General features: G+C 44.6%; 1 protein-coding gene across 1 annotated transcript in view; it reads right to left on the reverse strand.

Moving 5' to 3' along the window:
- The window catches only part of LOC140199856 (cytochrome P450 27C1-like), a 50,153-nt gene that overhangs the window by 14,907 nt on the left and 9,452 nt on the right, over nucleotides 1-25,794 (reverse strand). Inside the window, exons 2-4 of the mRNA XM_072262361.1 lie at nucleotides 17,476-17,666; nucleotides 10,514-10,707; nucleotides 2,672-2,881 (exon numbers count right to left, since the gene is read on the reverse strand). Of these exons, the coding sequence (XP_072118462.1) occupies nucleotides 2,672-2,881; nucleotides 10,514-10,707; nucleotides 17,476-17,666 (595 nt within the window). The remainder of the gene's footprint in view (nucleotides 1-2,671; nucleotides 2,882-10,513; nucleotides 10,708-17,475; nucleotides 17,667-25,794) is intronic.

Genomic DNA, 25,794 nt, shown 5'->3' on the forward strand with positions numbered 1-25,794 from the left:
GAGGGGACGCACGGGGAAGTAATAGGGAGGTGAGAAGGTAGGCAGTTGGGTTGGCATGGCAGCGTAGTGGTCAGTTCCTGCCACTGTCTGTCAGGAGTTTGTATGTTCTCCCACGACCACATGGGTTTCCTCCAGGAGCTGCGGTTTCCTCCCACAGTCCAAAGACGTACTGGTTGGTAGGTTAATTGGTCATTGTAAACTGTCCTGTGAATGTGTTAGGATTAAATTGGGGGAGAGCTGGGTGGCTCGGCTCAAAGGCTCGAAGGGCCCATTCTGCTGTATCACCATTGGAAGAGATAATAGGTGAGAGTGGGGATTGGAGGAAGCATGGGGGGTGGGGGAACAGACAGACTGTAAGGTGTGTTCCTTCACCCTGGACCAGCGTGTCAGAACAGGAATGGGAACTGGAATGGAAGTGTTTGGCCAGAGGGAAGCTCCGCTTGTGGCAGATGGACTTGGTTAAACTGGACCCTAATCTACAAGGGTCTCACTAATATGGATGAAGACACGTCAGGAGGCAACACCTCACCTGTGAATCTATTGTGTCCGGTGCAGCCTCCTCTACATTGGTGAGACCTGTCATAATTCAGAGGACCGCTTCGTCGAACACCTCCGTTCTATCTGCCAAAATCAGAACTTCCCAGTGGCCAATCATTTTAATTCCTAATCCTATTCCCATTCCAACATATCAGTCCACGGCCTCCCCTTGTGACATGATGAAGCCACCCTCAAGGTGGAGGAGCAACACCTCATATTCCATCTGGGTAGCCTCCAACCTGATGGCAAAAAATCCCTCCCCTCCCCTCTTCTTTTATTCCCTACTCTGGTCTTTAACCTCTTCTCACCTGCCTATCACATCCACGTGGGTCCCCTCCTCTTTCCCTTTCTCCTATTGTCCACTCTCCTCTCCTATTAGATTCCTTCCTCTCCAGCCCTTTACCTTTCCCACCCACCCGACTGTAGCTATCACCCCCCAGCTAGCCTCCTTTCCCTCTCCTATTTTTTTGTTCCGGCATCTTCCCCCTTCTTTCTTATCCTGAAGAAGGGTCTTGGCCTGAAACATTGACTGTTTATTCATGTCCATAGATGCTGCCTACCTGCTCAGTTCCTCCAGCATTTTGAGTGAAATATGCAAGACAAGTTTTTCACTGTATCGCAGAACGCAGGAATCATAAACCAATCCCAATTCAGACCCAATAGGAAAAGAGGACTGCTGATGTTACTTTCCAAACCATGAAGGCATGGGACTTGGAGTGAAATCTTTGGGCAGTTGTGTTCCCATGGATCTATAAAGCTCTGGAACATTAAAGAGCCTCATGGACAGGAGAGTAGGGCAATGAGTCCAAAAGTTTGCCCCTTCTTGTTTGGACAATTCGGAATCGGAATCGAGTTCATCACCACCGACATGTATTGTGTAATTGGTTGCTTTGCAGTAACAGTACAGAGCAAGACATAAAAATTACTATAAGCCACAAAATAAACAAACAAACAAACAAATAAATAAATAGTGCAAAGGACTAATAGTGGGGTAGTGTTCATGGACCATGATGAAATCTGCTGGCGAAGGAGAAGAGCAGCTCTTAACACTGAGTGTGCATCCTCAGGCTCCTGTACCTCCTTCCTGAGGGGAGTAATGAGAAGAGGGCATGTCCTGGATAGCGAGGGTCCTTCATAATGAATGCCACCTTCTTGAGGCACTGCCTGTGTATTCAGTCTCATGCCAACCACAAATTAATACGACCTCCAGCTTTCCAGAGTAGATCCAATTCTTGGTGCTTTCTTCCACACCCCAACAAAAAATATCTCTCCCCACCATTGAGGACAGCCTGCAAGATGCAGTGTCTCAGAAAGGCAACATCCATCACCAGGAACCCCCACCATGTGGGCCATGCCCTCTTCTCGATGCCACCATTGGGCAGGGGGTACTGGGGCATGAAGACCCACATCTCGAGGTTCAACAGCAGCTTCTTCCCCACCACCATCAGGTTCTGGAAGTGACCTGAAAAACTTTAGACTGTATTTCTCCCAACTTCCGCTAATGTCATAAGTTTAATTTGTCATAAGGTGTATAAGATGATGAGAGGCATTGATTGTGTGCATAGTCAGAGGCTTTTCCCCAGGCTGGAATAGCTAACACGAGGAGGCACCATTTTAAGGTGCTTGAGAGTAGGTACAGGTGAGATGTCAGGGGTAAGTTTTTTTAAATGCAGAGAGTGGTGAGTGCGTGGAATGGGCTGATGACGATGCTGGTGGAGGCAGACTTAAGAGACTTTTGGATAGGTACATGGAGCCCAGTAAGATAGGGGGCTATGGGTAATTACCCTATAGGTAATTCCTAAAGTACATGTTCAGCAAAGCATTGTGGGCCGAAAGACCTGTATTGTGCTGTAGGTTTTCTATGTTCTATAAGTTATGTATCATTTATGGTCATATAAGCTTATGCAATTTATGTTTGACCTGTTTGTAATGCTGCTGCAGAAAACATTTTTCGCAGCATTTATACCCTACACAATGGGAAAACATCGGGAACAGACATTGAGGGAGGAAAACAAGCCACACGTTCACAAGGACACGATGCTCACTGAATCAGGAAAAAAGATACACGTTTATAAGGACATAATGCTAACTGAATCGGAAAACAACCACACGTTCACAACGACACGACGCTTACTGAATCGGAAAAGTCCATCCCAGGACCGACAGAACTCATTCCAAGGCTTTGGGAAGAGAGGGCGGAGCCACTTGGGAATGGCCCCTGCATACATGGTGGTCTTAAACATGCTGAACATGAGCTCTAGAGATTCCATGTACTGCTTGGTCTCCTGGCAGATCTCGTTCTCTAGACAGCCGAGGCGAGCTTCGAAAAGGATGGTGGCAACACCTGCAGGTGAAGAGGACAATATGGTTATCAGCAGCACACAGATGGGAAGTGACAGCCACCATCACAGTCAGCCAGGTGGTGTAAGGCCAGGAGGTGGGTCACTCACACTGGCATCCTCACAGTCATACAGCACCACAGCACAGAAACAGGCACTATCTCCTGTCTAGTCGGTTTCCAGCCTCGTCCCATCCTTCTGCAGATAACCCAGACCACAGCCCACCATAGCCCTCCCACCCATGTACATATCCAAACTTCTCTTCCGTGTGGCAACAAAGCCCACATCTCGTTCCTAGCGGGAAGCTTTGTTAATGCTGCATGGGATGGGGTGGGGGGGGGTTAAGCTAGAGCTGCAGGAGATGGAAACCAGAGTGCCAGAACAGATAGTGGAGAAAAACATTGGTAAGCCCTCAGACAAAGGTAGGAATCAAAAGGTTGAGCATAGTGCAGCTAGTATCCTGAGCTGCCTGTATTCCAACGCAAGAAGTATCATAGGAAAGGCAGATGAGCTCAGGGCATGGATCCACACATGGAATTACTATATTGTAGCCATTGGTGATGCAAGAGGGTCAGGACTGGCAGCTCAATGTTCTGGGGTTTCCATTGTTTTAGATGTGACAGAGTGGGAGGGATTAATAATAATTCAATAATATTAAGTACTTTATTGATCCAAGTGGAAAATTCTTTCGTACCCGCAGTAACATTTAAAAACACTTAGCAGTGTGTAGACTTAACTAATAAAGTACAGAATAATAGCTGTGTGGAACGAGCTTCCAGCAGAAGTGGTTGAGGCAGGTTCGATGTTGTTGTTTAAAGTTAAATTGGACAACTATATGGACAGGAAAGGAATGGAGGGTTATGGGCTGAGTGCAGGTCGGTGGGACTAGGTGAGAGTAAGAGTTCAGCACAGACTAGAAGGGCCGAGATGACCTGTTTCCGTGCTGTAATTGTTATATGGTTATAATAAAATACACAATAATAATCTACCAACGTGCAATAATAATATACAAAATAATAAAACAGAATATTGTACTATGATGTGTGTTCTCCTGTTGCACAGAGATGAACTGTTGTATATGCTCATTGCATTTGGTCAGAAAGATTTTCTGTAACGATCCTTGTGACAGCGGAGGAGGGGCGGCTGTGTAGTTCTCTGTCTGAGATGGTGGTGAGTGACACTGGTGCTCCACAAGCGACTGTCCTGTCTCTGTTTCTGTTCACACTGAACACCTCAGACTTTCAGTACAAATCTGAGTCTTCTCACTTGCAGAAGTTCTCTGATGACTCTGAGGTGGTTAGGTGTGTCAGAAATCAGATACCAGAGATATGATGGGGGGTGTTATTGGGCAGGGAAAACATCAAGGCAGTGCTCAGTCAGGGCAGGCTGGAGAACTCTTCTAGTGAGGCTTTATGGATGGAACTGAGGAATAAGAAAGGTATGACCACGTTAATGGCTATATTATAGACCACGGGATTAAGACGAACAAATTTATCATGAGATCGCAGACTGTTGTAAGAAACATAAGGTTGTGATAGCAGGTGATTTTAACTTTCCACATATTGACTGGGACTCCCATACTGTCAAAGGACTAGATGGGATAGGGTTTGTCAAATGTGTTCAGGAAAGTTTCCTTAATCAGTATGTAGAAGCCTCAAGGACAGAGTGTGCAATATTTGATCTGCTCTTAGGGAATGAGACAGGGTAGGTGGCAGAAGTTTGTGTAGGGAAATGCTTTATATCTCATGATCACAATGCTGCTGGTTTCAAAGTAAATATGCATAAAGATAGGTCTGGTCTGTGAGTTGAGATTCTAGATTGGAGAAAGGACAATTTTAATGGTATCAGAAATGATCTAGCAAGAGTGGATTGGGGCAGGTTGTTTTCTGGCAAAGGTGTACTTGGTAAGTGGGAGGCCTTCAAAAGTGAAAATTTGAAAATACAAAGCTTGTACATGCCTGTAAGAAATGCAAGAGAACACTTAAGAAAGAAATCAGGAGGGCTAAAAGAAGGCATGAGGTTGTTCTATCAGACAAGGTGAAGGAGAATCTTTAGGAATTCTACAGATATGTTAAGAGCAAAAGGATTGCAAGGGGCAAAATTGACGCTCTGGAAGATCAGAATGGTAATCCATGTGTGGAGCCAAACAGCTGGGAGAGATCTTAAATGAATTTTTTGCATCTGTATTTACTCAGGAGATGGTACGGTATCTATAGAAATGAAACAAAGTGGCATCAACTCCATGGACCCTACGTAAAATAGTTAATAGACATAGATTGATTGTCCATAAAGTGACACTAGGTACAGGAGAGTCTGTGCATGAAGTGACTGACAGGATATGATAAAGAGGTGGTTGGGGGAGTGGAGGTGTTGATCAGCCTTACTGCTTGGGGAAAGCAGTCGGATGCGTGGCAGCATAGCGGTTAATGTGATGTTATTACACTAAAGGCATCGGAGTTTGGAGTTCAATCCCAGCATCCCCTGTAAGGAGTTTGTTCGTACTCCACGTGGAATTTCTCCCAGAGCAAAGACATACAGGCTAATAGATCATCGTAAGAAAGCTAGGGTTAAATTGAGGGTTCCTGGGTGGCATAGCTTGAAAGGCCAGAGGGCCTGATCCATGCTGTATCTCTAAATAAATAAAGTGACTGTTCCTGAGGAAAAAAAGCTTGCTTGCATTTATCCCATCTATACCCATCATAATTTTAAATACCTCTATCAAATCCCCTCTTATTCCAGGGAAGAACCTTTTCCCCTAACTCAAGTCCCGGCAACATCCTTGTAAACTTTCTCTGAATTCTTTTTGATCTTATTGATATCTGTCCTGTAGGTAGGCGACTGGAACAGCTGAATTAACAGGTTTGTGTGGCCCCATGACTGCATGGGTTTGATCTGGGTGCTCCGGTTTCCTCACACATTCCAAAGACACATGGCTAATACGTTGTGGGCATGCTGCATTGGTGCCAAAAGCCTGGAGCCATTTACGGCTGCCCCGCCACATGCTTGGACTGTGTTGTTCGTTGCCACCAATGACACATTTCAGAGTGACAGATAAAGCTCACTTATTTATGTTTTCAGTGTTCCAAATCTGTCCTCACCAACTTCAACATAACATCTCAACTCCTGTACACAATGCTCACAATATACAAACAATTATGTATTATAAACAAACATGAAGGCCAATCTGCCAAAAGCTGCCTTTATAAACCTAGTACCTTGTCAACTCTCTACAACAGTTTTAGTACGATCTTCCTGCCTTCGTATTACAGTACCCCTCAGAAGTTCATCAAGGCTCTTGTTACTTTTCCATATCAGGCCAGGGCAGTGCCCAAGTCCCAGAACAATAGCCAGGGAACATAAATCCAGGCTCAAAAAAGCTCTGAAATAAAAACCAAAATGCTGAAGCCTGAAAGGATGGACCAACAGGCTCAAGGACAGCTTCTATCCCACTGTTGAATCTGCATCTCACAATCTGATTTTACACTTTCTGCACGCACTTTCTCTGTGACTGTTACTGTGTTATTGTTTTCCCTTGTTCTATCTCAATACACCAGGCATTCCACCTCTCCCGGAAGTTCTGGGAGTCTCCCGCACATTAATAGTGGCTCCCTGATGCCCGCAAATTATATACAATATCCCGGAAATCAATTGTTTTGAGAGTGAGAGAGAGAGAGAGAGAGAGAGAGGGAGAGAGAGAGAGCGCAAGAGTGAGAAAGCAAGTGCGAGAGAGCGAGCGCGAGTGAGAGCGACGAGAGAGAGAGCGAGAGAGTGAGCGTGAGTGAGAGCGACCACGAGAGAGAGAGAGAGCGCAAGAGCGAGAAAGCAAGCGCGAGAGAGAGAGCACGAGTGACAGCGACCACAAGAGAGCGCGAGAGAGAGTGAGAGCGAGAAAGCAAGTGCGAGATAGAGCAACAGCAAGAAAGCAAGTGCGAGAGCGACCACGAGAGAGAGCACGAGAAAGAGCGCGAGAGCGAGAGAGCGAGAACGAGAAAGCAAGCACAAGAGAGCGAGTGCGAATGAGAGTGACCACGAGCGAGAGAGAGCAAGTGAGAGAGTTCCAAAAAAAGTCAGTGGCAGAGTGTTCCAAAAAAAATATAAAACGTACGTCATCCCAGACTACGCTAAAGTGTACCCCTGCCTAATAGGGGTCAAAAATAATGATAGTGTTGCTCGCTGCGCTGTTTGCTACAGTGACTTTTCTATTGCCCATGCTGGGTTAAGACTGTAAAAGACATGTTGAGGTGAGTTTAACAGGTGTCATTCGTTCATTAGCATAGCTAATGTTATTTAAACTAGCTGGCTAGCTGCTAAGGAGCTACTCTATTGCAGACATCCCACTTCTCCCGGAAATCTCCCGCAAATTGATGGTGCTACCTCCCTGAAATTGGTTTTTGCAGGGTGGGATGTCTGATACACTGTGTAATGATCTGATCTGTATCAACAGGTTGCAGGACAAGCTTTTCACTCTAACTTGGTACACACGACAATAATAAACCAATAAATAGTAAGGACTCTCCCCTCACCAACCATTGGTCAAACAACATCTTGGGGGGTGATGGTGGAGACAGTGGAGCTGCTGTTTCCCAGCTCCAGGGACCTGGGCCTCTGGTAATGCTGCTGTGGGTGTGTACAGGTTTCCTCCGGATAACCTGGCTTCCTCCACATCCCAAAGCCATGCGGGCCAGGTCAGGTTCAGATTCAGACCCAGGTACATCGAAACTTACAAATGCGTCATTTGTGTTAACAGCCAATGTGGCGGCTGCAGCCCTCAAGTGTCGTCACACATCCTGGCACCAACACGGCATGCCCACAAGGCTTGACAGAAGGAAATAAAAGCAGCATCCTTCCTGCCCTCCCCACCCCGACTCTCTCTCACGCACGGAGCTCCAACCCAGGACAGGCTGCTGCTAGATCTCCAGATCTTGGCTCCAAACACTTAGATATTGGGACTCCAGCCTTCAGTCTCCAGCCAGGACTTACAGACTTGACCTTCAGGACTTCATTTCCAGACTTGCCAGTTTGGTGAGTTAGTTGGCTGCTGTAACTCGGCTCTGGAGTGCCCTTGTGTGGTAGAGGTGGCAGGAAATGGGGACATAAAATGAGTTCACTGTAACTGAGCACACAAGAGACTGCAGATGCTGGAATCTGGAGAAAATAGGCCCTTGATGGTCAGCATGGACGCTGAAGGCCTGCTCAGTTCTATAAAACTTTGGTTGGATCACATTGGAGTCTGGTGCTCAGTTCTGGTTGTCTCATTATGGGAAGAATGTGGACACTTTCGAGAGGGTGCACAGGAGATTTACCAGGATGCTGCCTGGATTAGAGAACTTTTCTCTTTGGAGTGAAGAAGGATGAGAGTTGACTTGATAGAGCTGTTAATGAAAATAAGAGACATACTGTAGATCATGTTGACAGCCACACTTTTTACCCAGGGAGAAAATGGCGAACTTTAAAGTGATAGGAGGAAATTATAGGGGAAATGTCAGTGGTAGTTTTTTTTTAAAAACACCGAATGGTGGGTACATGGGGTGTGCTGCTGGGATGGGTACATAGAAACATAGAAACATAGAAAATAGGTGCAGGAGTAGGCCATTCGGCCCTTCGAGCCTGCACCGCCATTTATTATGATCATGGCTGATCATCCAACTCAGAACCCCGCCCCAGCCTTCCCTCCATACCCCCTGACCCCCGTAGCCACAGGGGCCATATCTAACTCCCTCTTAAATATAGCCAATGAACTGGCCTCAACTGTTTCCTGTGCCAGAGAATTCCACAGATTCACCACTCTCTGTGTGAAGAAGTTTTTCCTAATCTCGGTCCTAAAAGGCTTCCCCTCTATCCTCAAACTATGACCCCTCGTTCTGGACTTCCCCAACATCGGGAACAATCTTCCTGCATCTAGCCTGTCCAATCCCTTTAGGATCTTATACGTTTCAATCAGATCCCCCCTCAATCTTCTAAATTCCAACGAGTACAAGCCCAGTTCATCCAGTCTTTCTTCATATGAAAGTCCTGCCATCCCAGGAATTAATCTGGTGAACCTTCTCTGTACTCCCTCTATGGCAAGGATGTCTTTCCTCAGATTAGGGGACCAAGACTGCACACAATACTCCAGGTGTGGTCTCACCAAGGCCTTGTACAACTGCAGTAGTACCTCCCTGCTCCTGTACTCAAATCCTCTTGCTATAAATGCCAGCATACCATTCGCCTTTTTCACCGCCTGCTGTACCTGCATGCCCACTTTCAATGACTGGTGTATAATGACACCCAGGTCACGTTGCACCTCCCCTTTTCCTAATCGGCCACCATTCAGATAATAATCTGTTTTCCTATTTTTGCCACCAAAGTGGATAACTTCACATTTATCCACATTAAATTGCATCTGCCATGAATTTGCCCACTCACCCAACCTATCCAAGTCACCCTGCATCCTCTTAGCATCCTCCTCACAGCTAACACTGCCACCCAGCTTCGTGTCATCCGCAAACTTGGAGATGCTGCATTTAATTCCCTCATCCAAGTCATTAATATATATTGTAAACAACTGGGGTCCCAGCACTGAGCCTTGCAGTACCCCACAAGTCACTGCCTGCCATTCTGAAAAGGTCCCGTTTATTCCCACTCTTTGCTTCCTGTCTGCTAACCAACTCTCCACCCACACCAATACCTTACCCCCAATACCGTGTGCTTTAAGTTTGCACACTAATCTCCTGTGTGGGACCTTGTCAAAAGCCTTCTGAAAATCCAAATATACCACATCCACTGGTTCTCCCCTATCCACTCTACTAGTTACATCCTCAAAAAATTCTATGAGATTCGTCAGACATGATTTTCCTTTCCCAAATCCATGCTGACTTTGTCTGATGATTTCACCGCTTTCCAAATGTGCTGTTATCACATCTTTGATAACTGACTCTAGCAGTTTCCCCACCACCGACGTTAGGCTAACCGGTCTATAATTCCCCGGTTTCTCTCTCCCTCCTTTTTTAAAAAGTGGAGTTACATTAGCCACCCTCCAATCCTCAGGAACTAGTCCAGAATCTAACGAGTTTTGAAAAATTATCAGTAATGCATCCACTATTTCTTGGGCTACTTCCTTAAGCACCCTGGGATTCAGACCATCCGGCCCTGGGGATTTATCTGCCTTCAATCCCTTCAATTTACCTAACACCACTTCCCTACTAACATGTATTTCGCTCAGTTCCTCCATCTCACTGGACCCTCTGTCCCCTACTATTTCTGGAATTACATTTAAGAGAGTCTTAGATAAGCATATAGATGAAAGAAATACGGAGTTATGCAGTAGGGAAGCATTAGATTGATCATGGAGCAGATTAAAATCTCAGCACAACATCACAGGCTGTACGATTCTATGCTCTATGAGTGGGTGCTTGAGAGTCAGTGTGGTGAAAGTGCCTGTTTCTGTGCTTTGTGACTCCATGACTCTAAAACACCGAGCTCAGTCAGAGGAGTTGTTTATCTAGTCCTGTACGTGTACATTAATTGAATAACAAAACGCTTACTTCCTGACTATGGGAAACTGATGCTTCCCTGGAACTGCCCTCCACTTAGGATGACTGTGTTGTGTTGGGTTAACAGACTGGGGATGTGAGATGCTTTCTAATGAAGCAACTCACCTTCCAATGCGAATCTGAAGAACAAGTTATTCACGTTGGTCACAGTCTGTGAGCTACTGTCCCTCACATGCTTCACCCTTGTGATCAGGTCAGCGACAGTGTCCGTCACTCCCTGGGAGAACGTGGCCACATCCTTGGGCTTCATGATCCGCTGCTTCAGGGCGTTCCTCATTTTCAGCCACTCTTCTCCCTCCCTGAAATAAACAGCAGTACCAGTGTGACCTGAGTCAGAGAGATTAGAGAATTCTACGTTAAAGCCAACTCCTCATGGGGGCCAATGGTGTACACTGGTGGTCCCGTGACTCTGGGACATTCCTTCTGATCCCAGTCCTTTGACTTAGTCTGGGAAGTAGATCAGATTCAAAGTCAAAATAAATTTATTATCAGAGTACATAGACTAAGTAGCCACTTTAATATTAGCTACTGGAGGTACCTAAAATGGCTGCTGAGTGTACTTCTGTACATTCGTGGTCTTCTGCTGCTGTAATCCATCCATTCAGTTTCAACGTGTTGTGCGTTCAGAGATTCTCTTCTGCACACCACTGTTGTAACGTGTGGTTATTTGAGTTACTGTCGCCTTCCCGTCAGCTGGAACCAGTCTGGCCATTTTCCTCTCAACTCTCTCATTAACAAGACGTTTTCACCCACAGAACTGCCGCTCACTGGATTTTTTTTTGGTTTTTGCACCATTCTCTGTAAACTGTAGCCAGTTCTAATGTGAAAATCCCAGGAGGTCAGCAGATTCCAAGATAACCACCCTTTCTGGCACCAACAATCATCCCGCAGTCAAAGTCACTTAGATCATATTTCTTTCACATTCTGATGTTTAGATTTTCAGTGCCAGGGATAACTGATCAGTGTTCGGTTCCTGCTGTTGTCTTCAAGGAGTTTCTGCATTCTCTTCCTGCCCAGTAGGTTTCCTCCGGGAGCTCCAGTTTTCTCTCGCATTCCAAAGACGTATGGGTTAGGATTAGCAAGCTGTGGGCGACCTACACTGGTGCTGGAAGCACGGCCACACTTGCAAATTGCCCACAGCACAATCTGAAAGTGACACATTTCACTGTACGCTTCGATGTCCGTGCGACAAATAAAGCTAATCTTAATCTTAATTCTGTGCCTGTTTTCCTGCCACTGCTTTACAAAGGAAAAAGGTGCCAGGCAGGCTCAAGTCTTAATGTGGATAAGTCGCCTGGACCGGATGGACTACATCCCAGAGTCCTGAGAGAAGTTGCTGAAGAGATAACGGGTGCACTGGTCATGACCTTTCAATAATCACTTGATTCTGGCATGGTCCTGGATGACTGGAAGATTGCAAATGTCACTTCACTCTTTAAGGGAGGAAGGCAAAAGGGAGGAATTTATAGGCCTGTTAGTCTAACCTCAGTGGTTGGGAAAGTGTTGAAGTTTATTATTAAGGGTGAGGTTTCGGGGTACTTGGAGAGTAATGTTAAATAAGTCAAAGTCATAAGGCGTTTGATAAGGTGCCACACATGAGGCTGCTTAACAAGATAAAATGCTATGACATTACAGGAGAGATATTGGCATGGATAGAGGAATGGCTGACGGGCAGGAGGCAGCGAGTGGGAATAAAAGGGGCCTTATCCAGTTGACTGTCAATGACTAGTGGTGTTCCTCAAGGGTCAGTATTAGGACCATTACTTTTCACATTGTTTGTCAATGATTTGGATGTTGGAATCGATGGCTTTGTGGCAAAGTTTGCAGATGATACGAAGATAGGTGGAGGGGTAGGTAGTGCTGAGGAAGCAATGCGATTGCAGCAGGACTTAGACACATTGGAAAAATGGGCATAAAAATGGCAGATGGATTACAGTGTTGGGAAATGTATGATAATGCATTTTGGTAAAAGGTAAAATGTGCTGCGTGAATTAAGTCACCAGGGAAAATTACTGGTAGATACAAGGCAGCTTCTTTATTCAACAAAACAAGGTACAGCAGGCATCATATGGAGAGGCTTTCGGTTGAAAGGTCTCGCTGGCCCAACATGGGGCTAGATATTTTATGTGCCAAACATCAAAGGTCAACTCCATATTTACAATGTATGGACAATGCTTTCTTTGAAACTATATACAACTTTCACACCTCCTGATTCGCATCCACACCACAGACATCCAAATGAATTTTAATCAGCTTTATCTAAATGGGGAGAAAGTTCAAACATTGGAGGTGCAGAGGGATTTGTAGAAGACTCCCAGAAGGTTAATTTACAAGTTGAGTCTGTGGTAAAGAAGGAAATGCAATGTTGGCATTTATTTCAAGGGGAATAGAATATAAAAACAAGGAGATAATGCTGAACTTTTATAGGGCACTAGTCAGCCACACTTGGAGTATTGTCGACAGTTTTGGGCCCCATACTCAGAAAGGATGTGTTGTCATTGGAGAGAATCCAGAGGAGGTTCACGAAGATGATTCCAGCAATGAAGGGGTTAACATATGAGGAGCATTTGGCAGCTTTGGGCCTGTACTCACTGGAATTTAGAAGAATGCAGAGAGGATCTCATTGAAACCTACCGAATGTTGAAAGGACTAGAGAGGGTGGATGTGGAGAGGATGTTTCCCTTGGTTGGGGTATCCAGAACTAGAGGGCACAGCCTCTAAATTGAGGGACGACCCTTTAGAACAGAGGTAAGGAAGATTTCTTTCAGCCAGAGAGTAGTGAATCTGTGGAATGCTCTGCCACAAACTGCGGTGGAGGCCAAGTCAGTGCATATATTGAAGGTGGAAGTTGATTGTTTCCTGGTCAGTCAGGACATCAAAGGATATGGTGTGAAGGCAGGTGTATGGGGATGAGTGGGATCTGGGATCAGCCATGATGGAATGGTGGAGCAGACTCAATAGGCTGAATGGCCTAATTCTGCTCCTATGTCTTATGGACTTGTTAACCACCTCATCGACCTGTGTAGCCACTTCCAAGGAGCTATGAATTTGGATCCCGAGAGCTCTCTGCTCAACAACACTGTAAAGGATCTTGCCCTTAACAATATACTGTCACCGTGAGTTTGTCCTGCCGAGGTGCAACACCTCACACTTATCTGGGTTAAACTTCATCTGCTCATATGTTCAACTGAATAAGACCGTTCTGAATCCAGACAGCCAATTTACCACGGACCCTGTGCATCTTAATCTTCTGGATTGGCCTCCCATGGGGACTTTGTCAAACACCTTACTACAATCTATGTAGACAGCATCCACTGCCCTGTGCTCATCAATCTCTCCCTTCACCTTGTCAAAAAAAAGCAATTAAGTTGGTAAGGCAAAACATGCCAAGCACAAAGCCATGCTGGCTCTCCCCAATTAGGCCATGGGCCTTCAAATGCTTATATATCCCCTCCCTAAGAATTTTCTCCAGCAATTTCCCCTACAACTGATGTGAGACTCATTGGTCTATAGTTCCTAGGATCTTCCCTTGTTCCCTTCTTAAACATCCAAGGCCTCCCTCAATAATCTGAGGTAAATCTCATCAGGCCTTGGGGACGTATCCACCTCAATACTCACTCGGAGGCCCAACCTCCTCCTTGACCTCTCATGGACCTATACACTCAGCACTGGTCTCCTGGTCCTCCATATCCTTTTCTTTGATAAATACTGAAGCAAAGTACTCATTTAGTGCCTCACTCACATTCTCTGCTTCCAAGCAAATGTTACCCACTTTTCTCTTGAGTGGTCCCACCTCTCCCTAGTTATCCTCTTGCTCTTGAGGTATGTATGGAATGCCTCAGGATTCACCTTAATCCTACTTGCCAAGGAATTTTCATGGCCCCTGCTGGCTTTCATAATTTCCTTCTTTAGATCCTTTCTGGTTTCTTTATACTCATGGGCTTTGTTTGATCCTGACTTCCAAAGCTTTAACTACTTTTCCATTTTCCTTCTTGGCTAAATTCATCACCTCTCTGGACATCCAAGGTTTTATTATCTTTCCATCCCTGTCTTTCCTTCTAACAGGAAAATACCTTTCCTGTACTCTGTGCAATTGATCTTTAAACACCCTCCACATGTCTGATGTGGACTTTCTACAAAAAAAAACTGTTCCCAATTAATGCTTCTTAGTTCCTGCCAAATGCCCATGTTATTTGTCCTACTCCAATTTAAAACTCTCCCACAAGGACCATACTTCTCCTTATCTATAGCTATCCTGAAAGATAAGGAGTTGTGGTCACAGTACCCTAACTACTCACCCACTGGAAGGTCAGTCACCTGACCAGGCTCATTATCCAACTCCAGGTCCAGTATGGCCCCTCCTCTCATTGGACCATCCACATATTGATTTAATAAACCTTCCTCGATATATTTAACAAATTCTGCACCACTCAAACCCCTTACACTAAGAAGGTCCCAGTTTATATGAGAGAAGTTGAAATACCCCATGACAATAACCCTCTTATTTGTACACAGTTCCTTAATCTGATTACATATCTGTTCCTCAATGCCCTGATTGCTATTAGGGGGTCTGCAGTACAATCCCATCAGTGTGATTGCCCCCTTCCTATTCCTGAGTTCCACTCAAATGGACTCAGTGTCTGACCCCTCCATTATGTCTGCCCTCAGTGCTGTTGTGATGTTGTCCCTGATTCGTAGTGCAACATCCTCCTCCTCTTTTGCCTCCTCCTCTATCCTTTCGAAAACCTGGAACATTGATCACCTATTCCTGACCCTTTCTCAACCAAGTTTCAGTAATGGCTACAGCATCATAGTTCCATGCACTAAGTTCATCACCCTTACCCATAATACTCCTAGCACTAAAATATACACACTTCAAACTATCTGACTCATCATGCCTGTAATTTCAATTTTGCCTTTTAATACTTCCTCTGATATCTACCTCCTGGTCCAACCCTTCTTACCACTGACCTGGGGCTCCAGTTTCCAGCCCCCAGCAAAATAGTCGTGAGAAGAGGGCATATCCTGGATGGTGAGGGACAAGTGATGGATGTTCTTCTGGAGGCACCACTTTTTGAAGATGTCCTCTGTCTGGGGAGGGTTGTACTGGTGATGGAGCCTGCTGAGTGTCCAGCTCTCTGCAATCCTGTGCATTGGAGCCTCTATATCAGACAGTGGTGCAGCCAGTCAGAACGCTCTCCACTGTAGAAACTGGCTAGTCTTTGGCAACGTACCAGATCTCATCAGATCTCCCCTGCTCTTTCCCAAGTGGTTTAAATCACTTGTATTTAGAAAAGGGAACAGGTAGGAACTCTCAGTTTATAATCTCCCCTGAAACAAATGCACCACTAACTTTGTACCAGTGCTAAGCGTGCCAACTCATTTTGCACTCTGGTCCCTGGAGTAGACCTTGATCCCAAAGGTCTCAGGAGCAGAAGCAAAAGTCACAGCTAGCAGAATTGTTTACTCTGGAGACCTGGCAGACGTTTACTCCGAGATTCAAAGTATGAGATTCATCTTCCCACAGACAGCCACGAAACAACGAAACACCATGGAACCTGCTCAAAGAAAATATCAAACACCCAATGTGCAAAAAAAGAACAAATCGTGCAAACAGCAAAATACAAGCAAAAAACAACAATCAAGGAATGTTTAGTTCAGTTCAATTTAGCGCCGTGTCGTTCATTGACTGCAGGCCGTTCAACATCTTCACGCAAAATAGCAATAAAAAACAAGGAGCAACCAGAAACACATAAAACATGAACTGCAGAGTCCTCTGAAAAAAAAGAGTCTAATCCACAAACTGCACTGATCAAACAATGCCCAAGTTATAAGATTATGAGAGGCATTGGGAGCTTGTATCTTTCTCAAAGAGTTGAAACATCTAATCCTAGTGGGTCAGTATTCAGGGTGAGAGGGGGGTAAGTTCAATGGAAATGGGAGGGGCATGTGTTGTTCTTACGCAGAGAGTGATGGTGCTGAGGCAAATTTGATAGAGGCATTTGAGGATTTTAGACAGACACATGAGTATACAGAGAATGGAAGGATATGCATGACATGCAGGCAGATGGGATTAGGTGTCCCTGGTTCAGTCATATTGGCACAACATCATGGGCTGAAGGGCCTATTCTCCTACTGTACTGTTCTACGTTCTTAACCACTGCAACAGGAAACAAAAACACACATGAAAAAAATTGCATTATTGCGAATGCAGACAAAAGAACTGCAGATGCAGGAATCCAGAGCCACAATAGGGTCAACAAGTTCTGGAGCAGGAGTTCCAAGCAGGTCTCGATGACCCTCTGTGAGACCAGAATTTGAGGCCTAGATTTGGTGGTGGGGGGGGGGGCGGGCGGGGTCCAGACATCGGTGAGTCCAGAGTTTGGTGACCAGCGGGTCCTGGAGTCAATGCGGACGATCGAGGCTCGAGAGTCGATGGTTAGTCTGTAAGTCAGGGCCCGACGGCTAGGGCCAGAGTCTGCAAATCCACAGCAGAAGGCACAGCACATTGTCAACAAGCCTGAGTCAGAGTCTGCTGAGTGCTGGAGGCCAAACAAGGCCTGTTATGGGGTTGGAGGGCAGTATGTGTGTGCGTGGGGTGGGGAGGGATGAATGGGACTTGTTTTGCTGTTACTGTTATGTCACTTGTTGTGTTCTGTGTTGTTCTGCCCAGCCCGGCAGGCATACTTCGTTGGTGACAGTTGCGGGCTGCCCCCAGCACACCCTCGGGTGCGTTGATTGTTAACACAAATGATGCATTTCACTCTATGTTTCGATGTACACGTGGTGAGTAAATTTTAATTTTCAATCTTGAAGGCAGCACCCGTGGAGGAAAATGGACAATCAATGTTTCAGGGTGAGAAGTCAGGTGGATGGTCTTGACTGGAAATATTAACGGTCCGATTCCCTCCACAGATGCTGCCTGACCCACTCAGCTTGCCCAGCAGTTTGTTTTCTTTTAATCTCACAAATGGCATCATTTCAACTTAACTGCTAAACTTCAAAGACCATAAGACTTAGTTCCAATGCTTACTCAAACAATCCACAGGCACTCAGTCTCTACTTACGCAGATATCAGTCCCACGGCCCTTTTCCGAAGTTGTCTGTACTCTTGCCACGACTCCATGTTGGCCCTCTGAGGGGCTCTTCCCTCAGCCCTCAGCACCTGGGCCACCATGTCCTGATCAGCGATGGACACTACAAACTGAGGTCCAAAGTGTGACTTAAAGATCTTGCCATACTGCTGTGTGTGCTGGAGCTACAACACAAAAAAAGGATTTAATCATTGCAAGGTTAGTAAGAGACTTCTGTCATCTGTAGGCCCAGTCTTTGCAAACTTGACCTTAAAGAAAACTCCGGTTCTTAGAAGAGACATTAAACACAGCACAGTACAGAGCAACACACACACAAAGATTCTTCACTGGTTAGAGCATCAAGGAATACGGTGAGAGGGCAGGTGTATAGGGTTGAATGGGATCTGAGGTCAGCCATGATAAAATGGCAGAATGGACTCGATGGGCTGAATGGCCTAATTCAGCTCCCATGTCTGAAATGCTGGAGGAACTCAGCAGGTCAGGCAGCATCTGTGGAAAGGAATAACATTACAGGCCCTTCAAGCTCATGATGTTATGCAGAACTTTTAGCCTGCTCTACAATCAATCTAACCCTTCTGTCCTAGGTAGTCCTCCATTCTTCCACCATACATGGCCTATTTAAGAGTTTCTTATATGTCCTCAATGCTTCTGCCTCTACCATCATCCCTGCCAGGGCCTTCTATGCACCCACCACTATCTGTATAAAATTACCTCTGACACCCTCCTTTTCCAATCACCCTAAAATTATGTCCATCTTATTAGCCATTTCCACCCTAGGACGAAGTCTCTGGCTGTCCACTTGCTCTGTGCCTCTTACCTTGTGCACCGCTTTCAAGTCACTTCTCATTCTCCTTCGCTCCAAGGAGAAAAGCATTAGTTTGCTCAATCTATCTTCATAAGACGTGCCTTCCAATCCAGGCTGCATCCTGGTAAATCTCCTCTGCACCCTCTCTAAAGCTTGCCACGTCCTTTCTATAATGGGGGCGACCAGAACTACTTACAGTATTCCAGGTATTCATATTCTAACCTGCTAGGAGTCCCAGATACCTGTACCTCACCTGCACTCCACCACTTCCTTCCCTCTTGCATTATCCAAATAAAACTCCTCATCCCCGAATCATAATTCTTCAGTGCTCTCTGTTCTTCCTCAGTCATAACCATCTGACATTACAAAATTATATCCATACTGACCCGGTCTTCTGCCTTGACCCATCGAACTGCACCCAGACCATATCCCTTCAAACACCTCTAATCCATGTACCCGCCCAAGCTCCTCTATCTAAAGTCCTTCTGGTGAGGAGACTCTCATGGTGCCTTTGAAGAGGACTCTCCTAAAGTTAACAGAGAGGCGTCTATGACCAAACATTCTTTGTCCATCCTTTACAGGAGGGTGCAGAGAAGGTTCACCAGGACATATCACTCCATTTCCTGTATATTCATGTGTCTATCTAGAAGCCACCTAGAGGTCACTATTGTATCTGCTTCCACCACCATCCTAGGCAGCCTGTTCCAGATACCCAATGCTCTCTGTGTAAAAAAACCTGGCCCACAGATCACCTTTCAGCTTTTTCTCTCTTCCTTGGAATGCAGAGGTATACAAAACTACGAAGGGTAAAGATAAGGTAAATGCCAGCAAGCTTTTTCCACTGAGGTTGTGTGAGACTAGAACTAGGGGTAACTGGTTAGAGATGAAAGTGAAGTATTTAATGGGAGCCTGAGGGGGATCTTTTTCATTTAGAACAGAGATGTGGAGAAATTACTTCAGAGGGTGATGCAAGCGTGTAACGAGCTCCCAGTGGAAGTAGATGCAGCTTCAATTGCAACATTTCAGAGAAGTTTGAATTGATACACGGATGAGAAGGATTTGGAGGGATACGGTTTGGGTGTGAGTATTTGGGACTAGGCAGAAGACGAGGTCAGCAAGGTCTATAGTTTCCAAGAGTCTTCCTTGCTCCCTTCTTAAATAGAGGTATAACATCAGCCATTTGCCAGTCCCTTGGGACCTCTCCTGCGGCTAGAGAGGACATGAAGATACTGATCAAGGGCCCAACAATCTCAACTCTTGCCTCCTTCCATAACCTGGGGCAAATCCTATCAGGCTCTGGGAAATTATCCACCTTAATACTCACGAGGAGACCCAACACCTCCTCCTCCTTGACCTCTAAATGCCCTAACGTATTTATAGACTCAGCACTGATCTCCTCATCCTCCATAACCTTTTCATTGGTAAATACTGAAGCTAAATACTCATTTAGTACCTCATTGATATTCTCTGCATCCAAGCAATTGTTACCCTCCTTTATCTTTGAGTGGTCCCACCCTCTCCCTAGTTATCCTCTTGCTCTTGATGTCTGTATAGAATGCTTTGGGATTAACCTTAATCTTACTTCCCAAGGACTTTTCATGACCCCTCCTGGCTTTCATAACTTCCCCCTTTAGTTCCTTATAAAACCATAAGATATGGGAGCAGAAGTAGGCCATTCGGCTCATCGAGTCTACTCCATCGTTCAATCATGAGCTGATCCAATTCTTGCAGTCATCCCCTCTACACTGCCTTCTCCTCATACCCTATGATGCCCTGGCTAAGCAAGAACCTATCTATCCTTGCCTTAAATGCACCCAATGACTTGGCCTCGACAGCCGGTTGTGGCAATAAATTCCACAGATTTATTTTCCTCTGACTAAAGTAATTTCTCCACATCTCTGTTCTAAACGGACGTCATTCAATCTGAAGTCATGCCCTCTTGTCCTAGACTCCCCTACCACGGGAAATAACTTCGCCAAATCTAACCTGTTCAGGCCTTTTAACATTTGGAACGTTTCTATGAGATCCCCCTTCATTCTCCTGAACTCCAGGATATACAGCCCAAGAGCTGCCAGATGTTCCTCATACGGTAACATTTTCATTCCTGGAATCATTCTCGAGAATCTTCTCTGAACCCTCTCCAATCTCAGTATATCCTTTCTAGAATAAGGAGCCCAAAACTGCACGCAATACTCCAAGTGTGGTCTCACGAGTGTCTTATAGAGCCTCAACATCTCATCCCTGCACTTATATTCTATACCTCCAGATATGAATGCCAACATTGCATTCGCCTTCTTCACCACCGACTCAACCTGGAGGTTAACCTGGGCATCCTTCACAAGGACTCCCAAGTCTCTTTGCATCTCTGCATTTTGAATTCTCTTCCCAGCTAAATAATAGTCTGCCCATTTATTTCTTTCACCAAAGTGTGTGACCATACACTTTCCAACATGTATTTCATTTGCCACTTCTTTGCCCATTCCCCTAAACTACCTAAGTCTCTCTGCAGGAGCTCTGTTTCCTCAACACTACCTGCTCCTCCACCTATCTTGGTATCATCGGCAAATTTAGCATCAGATTCATTCATACCATAGTTCCAATCATTGATATACATCGTAAAAAGCAGTGGTCCGAACACCGACCCCTGTGGAACTCCACTGGTAACCAGCAGTCAGCCTGAATAGGATCCCTTTATTCCCACTCTCTGTTTTCTGCTGATCAGCCAATGCTTCACCCATGCTAGTAACTCCCCTGTAATTCCATGGGATCTTATATTACTAAGCGGCCTCATGTGCAGCACCTTGTCAAAGGACTTCTGAAGATCCAAGTACACCACATCTACTGCATCTCCTTTGTCTACCCTGCTTGCAATTTCCACAAAAAATTGCAATAGGTTAGTCAGGCAGGATTTTCCTTTCAGGAAACCATGCTGGCTTTGGCCTATCTTGTCATGTGCCTCCAGGTACTCTGTAATCTCATCCCTAACAATCGAATCCAACAACCTCCCAACCATTGATGTCAGGCTAACAGGTCTATAGTTTTCTTTCTGCTGCCTCTCACCCTTCTTAAATAGCGGAGTAACATTTGCAAAGAGAAGTGGGAGAAAGAAGCGGGGTTGGTACTTTCAGAGGAGGCTTGGGGGGAAAATCTGCGGCTTTCAATGGTCCTCGACTAATTCTTTGACTTGGAGAGAACATTGTTGGAAAAACATTATAAGATACTTCAAGACCCCATATCAGGAAAAATATAAAGATACAAACGTGACGTGTTGGAGAAGGTGCGGCTCCAAGGAGGCAAATCGTTTTCATATTTTCTGGGATTGTCCTAAGTTAAGTCTATATTGGGACGGTATTCATAGAACATTAGTTAAGGTACTTAGGTCCCAGATACCTCTGAACTTTGAGACGCTCTATTTGGGGCATGTATTGTTTCTTGAACAGAAGGAAGATATAAAGTTGCTGCAGGCCCTCTTAGTGGCAAGTAAGAAATCAATCACTAGAAAGTGGCTAAATCCAATACCACCTACATTAGAAGATTGGCACGAAATTATCTTGGAAATATTTAAAATGGAAAAGTTGACTTACTCCCTGAGAATTCAAAAAGAAAAATTTTATCAAATCTGGAATAAATGGATTGAATATATAACCCCAATGCCAGCAGACTTTAGATGACTCTCCTAATGATTTATACTGCTCTTCTCATCAACACAGTAATATTGCTAACGTAAGCACCCCTAGTCTAAATGTCTTTTTTTTTGTTTTCTTTTGGAAAATAGAGAATTAACACAAGTAAAAGGAAAGATTTGGGAAAGGGATAAAAAATAAAAAAATTAAGTAAATAAGCACATAGGGATTGGATAATTATGACTGCGGGCAGGAGCAAGCATGAACAAATTAAGATATAAACACCTACAATGGTTGTTACATAGGCTTATATACACATTTTGGACCAGTGGAAATGGTCCAGAAGGGTTATATGGAAACTATTATTACCATTTTTCTTAACAACTAATACCATTACTTAGCCTAATAGATTAGAATTACCACAGTACATAATTATCTGTTTAAGTGTCTAATTTGCTTTTATATCATCTCAATGTGTACTTAAGAATGTATAAATAATTATAGTTTTATACATATAAAAAATGGAAAAGGTTATATGTGTGAAAAAAGTACATGATATTTGTGAATTCCTTATCCAAATAAAAATAAATTTAAAAAAAAAGATCATTGTTAATGTTTTCACAATCTTGCAATCTCTCCAGCTACTTCCTTCAGAACCCGAGGGTGCATTCCATCAGGTCCAGGAGATTTATCCACCCTCAGACCATTAAGCTTCCTGAGCACCTTCTCAGTCGTAATTTTCACTGCACCAACTTCACTTCCCTGACACTCTTGAATGTCCTGTACACTGCAGATGTCTTCCACTGTGAAGACTGATGCAAAATACGCATTCAGTTCCTGCCATCTCTGCATCTCTCATTACAATATCTCCAGCGTCATTTTCTATTGGTTCTATATCTTCCCTCAACTCTCTTGCACACTTTATAAAAAAGCTTTTAGTATCTTCTTTGATATTCGTCACCAACTTCCTTTCATAATTCATCTTTTCCTTCCTAATGACATTCTTAGCTTCCTTCTGCAAGTTTTAAAAACTTCCCAATTCTCTATCTTCCCACTAGCTTTGGCTTCCCTGTATGACCTCTCTTTTGCTTTTTCTCTGGCTTCACTTGTCAGCCACGGTATGTACTTTCATTCGAAAATTTCTTCTTATTTGGAATATACCTGTCTTGCACTTCCCTCATTTTTCGCAGAAACCCCAGCCATTGCTGCTTTGCTGTCCTTCCTGTTAGTGTTCCTTTCCAGTCAACCTTGGCTAGTTCCCCTCTCATGCCATTGTAATTTCCTTTATTCCACTGAAATACTGACACATTGGAATTTAGTTTCTTCTTCTTAAATTGTAAAGTGAACTTGATCATATTGTGATCACTGTTCCCTAAGGGTTCCTTAACCTTAAGCTCTTTTATCACCTCCGGATCATTGCGTAACACCCAATCCAGCACAGCCGATCCCCTAGTGGGCTCAACAACAAGCTGTTCTGAAAAGCCATCCCTTAGATACCCTACAAATTCTCTTTCTTGAGGTCCAGTACTGACCTGGTTTTCCCAATCCACTTTCATGTTAAAATCCCCAATGATTATCATGATATTGCCTTTCTGACATGCCTTTTCTATCTCCTGCTGTAATTTGTAATCCACATTCTGGCTGCTGTTTGGAGGCCTGTATACAACTGCCATTAGGGTCCCTTTACCCTTGCCGTTTCTTAACTTAACCCATAGAGGCTCTCTACCTTCTGATCCGATGTCATCTCTTTCTAATGATTTAATATTATTTCTTATACATAGGGCCACACCACCCCCTCTGTCTACTAACCTATCTTTCCGATACACCATATATCCTAGCACATTCAACTCCCAATGGCAGTCAACCTTTAGCCAAGTTGCAGAGATGGCCACATCATACTCGCCAATCTGTAGCTGAATTTCAAGATCGTCCATTTTATTTCTTATGCTGTGTGCATACAAATACAACACTTTTAGTCCAGTATTTGTTGCTTTCTGTTTTAACTGCACCACGCATCTATTGCCCTGTAACGCATCCCACCAGCTGTGATTATGCCTCATCTCCTGCCTGTCCTTTCTATCATCTCTGTCACTATCTTTGATTTATTTCTGTTTTCCCCTTCCTCAGCCCTATCACTCCGGTTCCCATCCCCCTGCCAAATTAGATTAAACCCTCTCTAACAGCTCGATTAAACCTGCCTGCTAGAATATTGGACCCCTTTGGGTTCAGGTGTAACGTGTCCTTTTTGTACAGGTCGTACCTCCCCCAGAAGATGCCCCAGTGATCCAGGAACCTGAAGCCCTGCCCCCTACACCAATCTCTCAGCATTACTATGCCTGATATGCTATTCTTGCGCTCGTTAGCACGTGGCACAGGCAGCAATCCCGAGATTACTAACCTGGAGGTCCTGTTTTTCAACTTCCTACCCAACTCCCTGAACTGTCTCTTCAGGACCTCCTCCCTTTTTCTACTTATTTCATTGGTACTAATGTGTACCAAGACTTCTGGCTGTTCACCCTCTCCTTTCAGAATACTCTGCACCTGATCTGAGACATCCCGTACTCTGGCACCCGGGAGACAACACACCATGCGGGTACCTCTATCAGACTGACAGAACCTCCAGTCTGTTCCCCTCACTATGGGATCCCCTATGACTACTGGATTCCTCATTTTCCTCTTTCCCTTCTGCACCACAGAACCAGGCTCAGTGCCAGAGACCTGTCCTGCTCCTGCTTAACTTCTCTCTGTAACTCAAACCTTTGAATCCCAACAACGTCCTCATTAATCTCTTCTGCACTTTGTACAGATTAAAGGTGTCTTTTCCACAGATACCAACCTAAACTGAACACAGTATTCCAAGCATGGCCTCACAAACGTGTTATTTAACTCCAACATACATTTTTTTGGTCATTTCTGTGGAAATGTTTGTACATAGAGTTGTCCACCACAGAATCAGGCCTTTTGGCCCATCAGATCCATGCTGACCATTAATCTATTTACAATCAGTGACCAGTTTATTAGGAACCTCTTGTAGCTTATGAAATGGCCACTGAGTGTATGTTCGTGATCTTCTGCTGCTACAACTCACCCACCTTAAAGTGTTGTGTGTCCAGAGACGCTCTTCTGCACCATGGTTGTAACACGTGGTTGTTTGAGTTACTGTCACCTTCCTGTCAGCTTGAACCAATCTGGCCATTCTCCTCTGACCCCTCTCATTAATAAGGTGTTTTCACCCACAGAACTGCCACTCACTGGATATTTTTTGTTTTTCACACTGTTCTCTGTAAACTCTACAGACTGTTAACACGACTCAAAGTCCAAGATTCAAGATTAATGTAATTTTCTGTACAGTAGTGTAAAGGAGAATGAAATAATTGTTACTCTGGATCTGAGGCAACACAAAAGATAAAGAACACAATAACTACTTTCTAAAAAATACACAAAAATATAAATACATCTGATAGCTTACATACATGGATTGATTATATGCCCATGAGGTGTCTCTAGGCTACACGTAAGGTGACTGATGAGAAATAATAAAGTAGTGGTGGAGCTAGTGGGTGGAGGAGTTGATCAGCCTTACTGCTTGGGGAAAGCAACTGTTTTTGAGACTGGGGATCCTGGTGTGGATGCTATGTAGTCTCCTCCCTGATGGGAGTGGGACAAACAGGGTGGGTGGGATCCTTCAAGTAAAGTCAAACTTCTTGTCATTTAACTATATTCATGTATATGATGACACTGGCCCTTTTCTGACACCTTTCTGTACATACTGTTTGTCCTTGTTGGCGAGCAGACTGGTGTTGGTGATGTGTTGGGCAGCTTTGACTACCCATTGTGGAGCCTTCCTCTCCGCAACAGTACAAT

This window comes from Mobula birostris, chromosome 6 (genome assembly GCF_030028105.1).
Source record: "Mobula birostris isolate sMobBir1 chromosome 6, sMobBir1.hap1, whole genome shotgun sequence".
Classification (NCBI taxonomy): Eukaryota; Metazoa; Chordata; class Chondrichthyes; order Myliobatiformes; family Myliobatidae; genus Mobula; species Mobula birostris.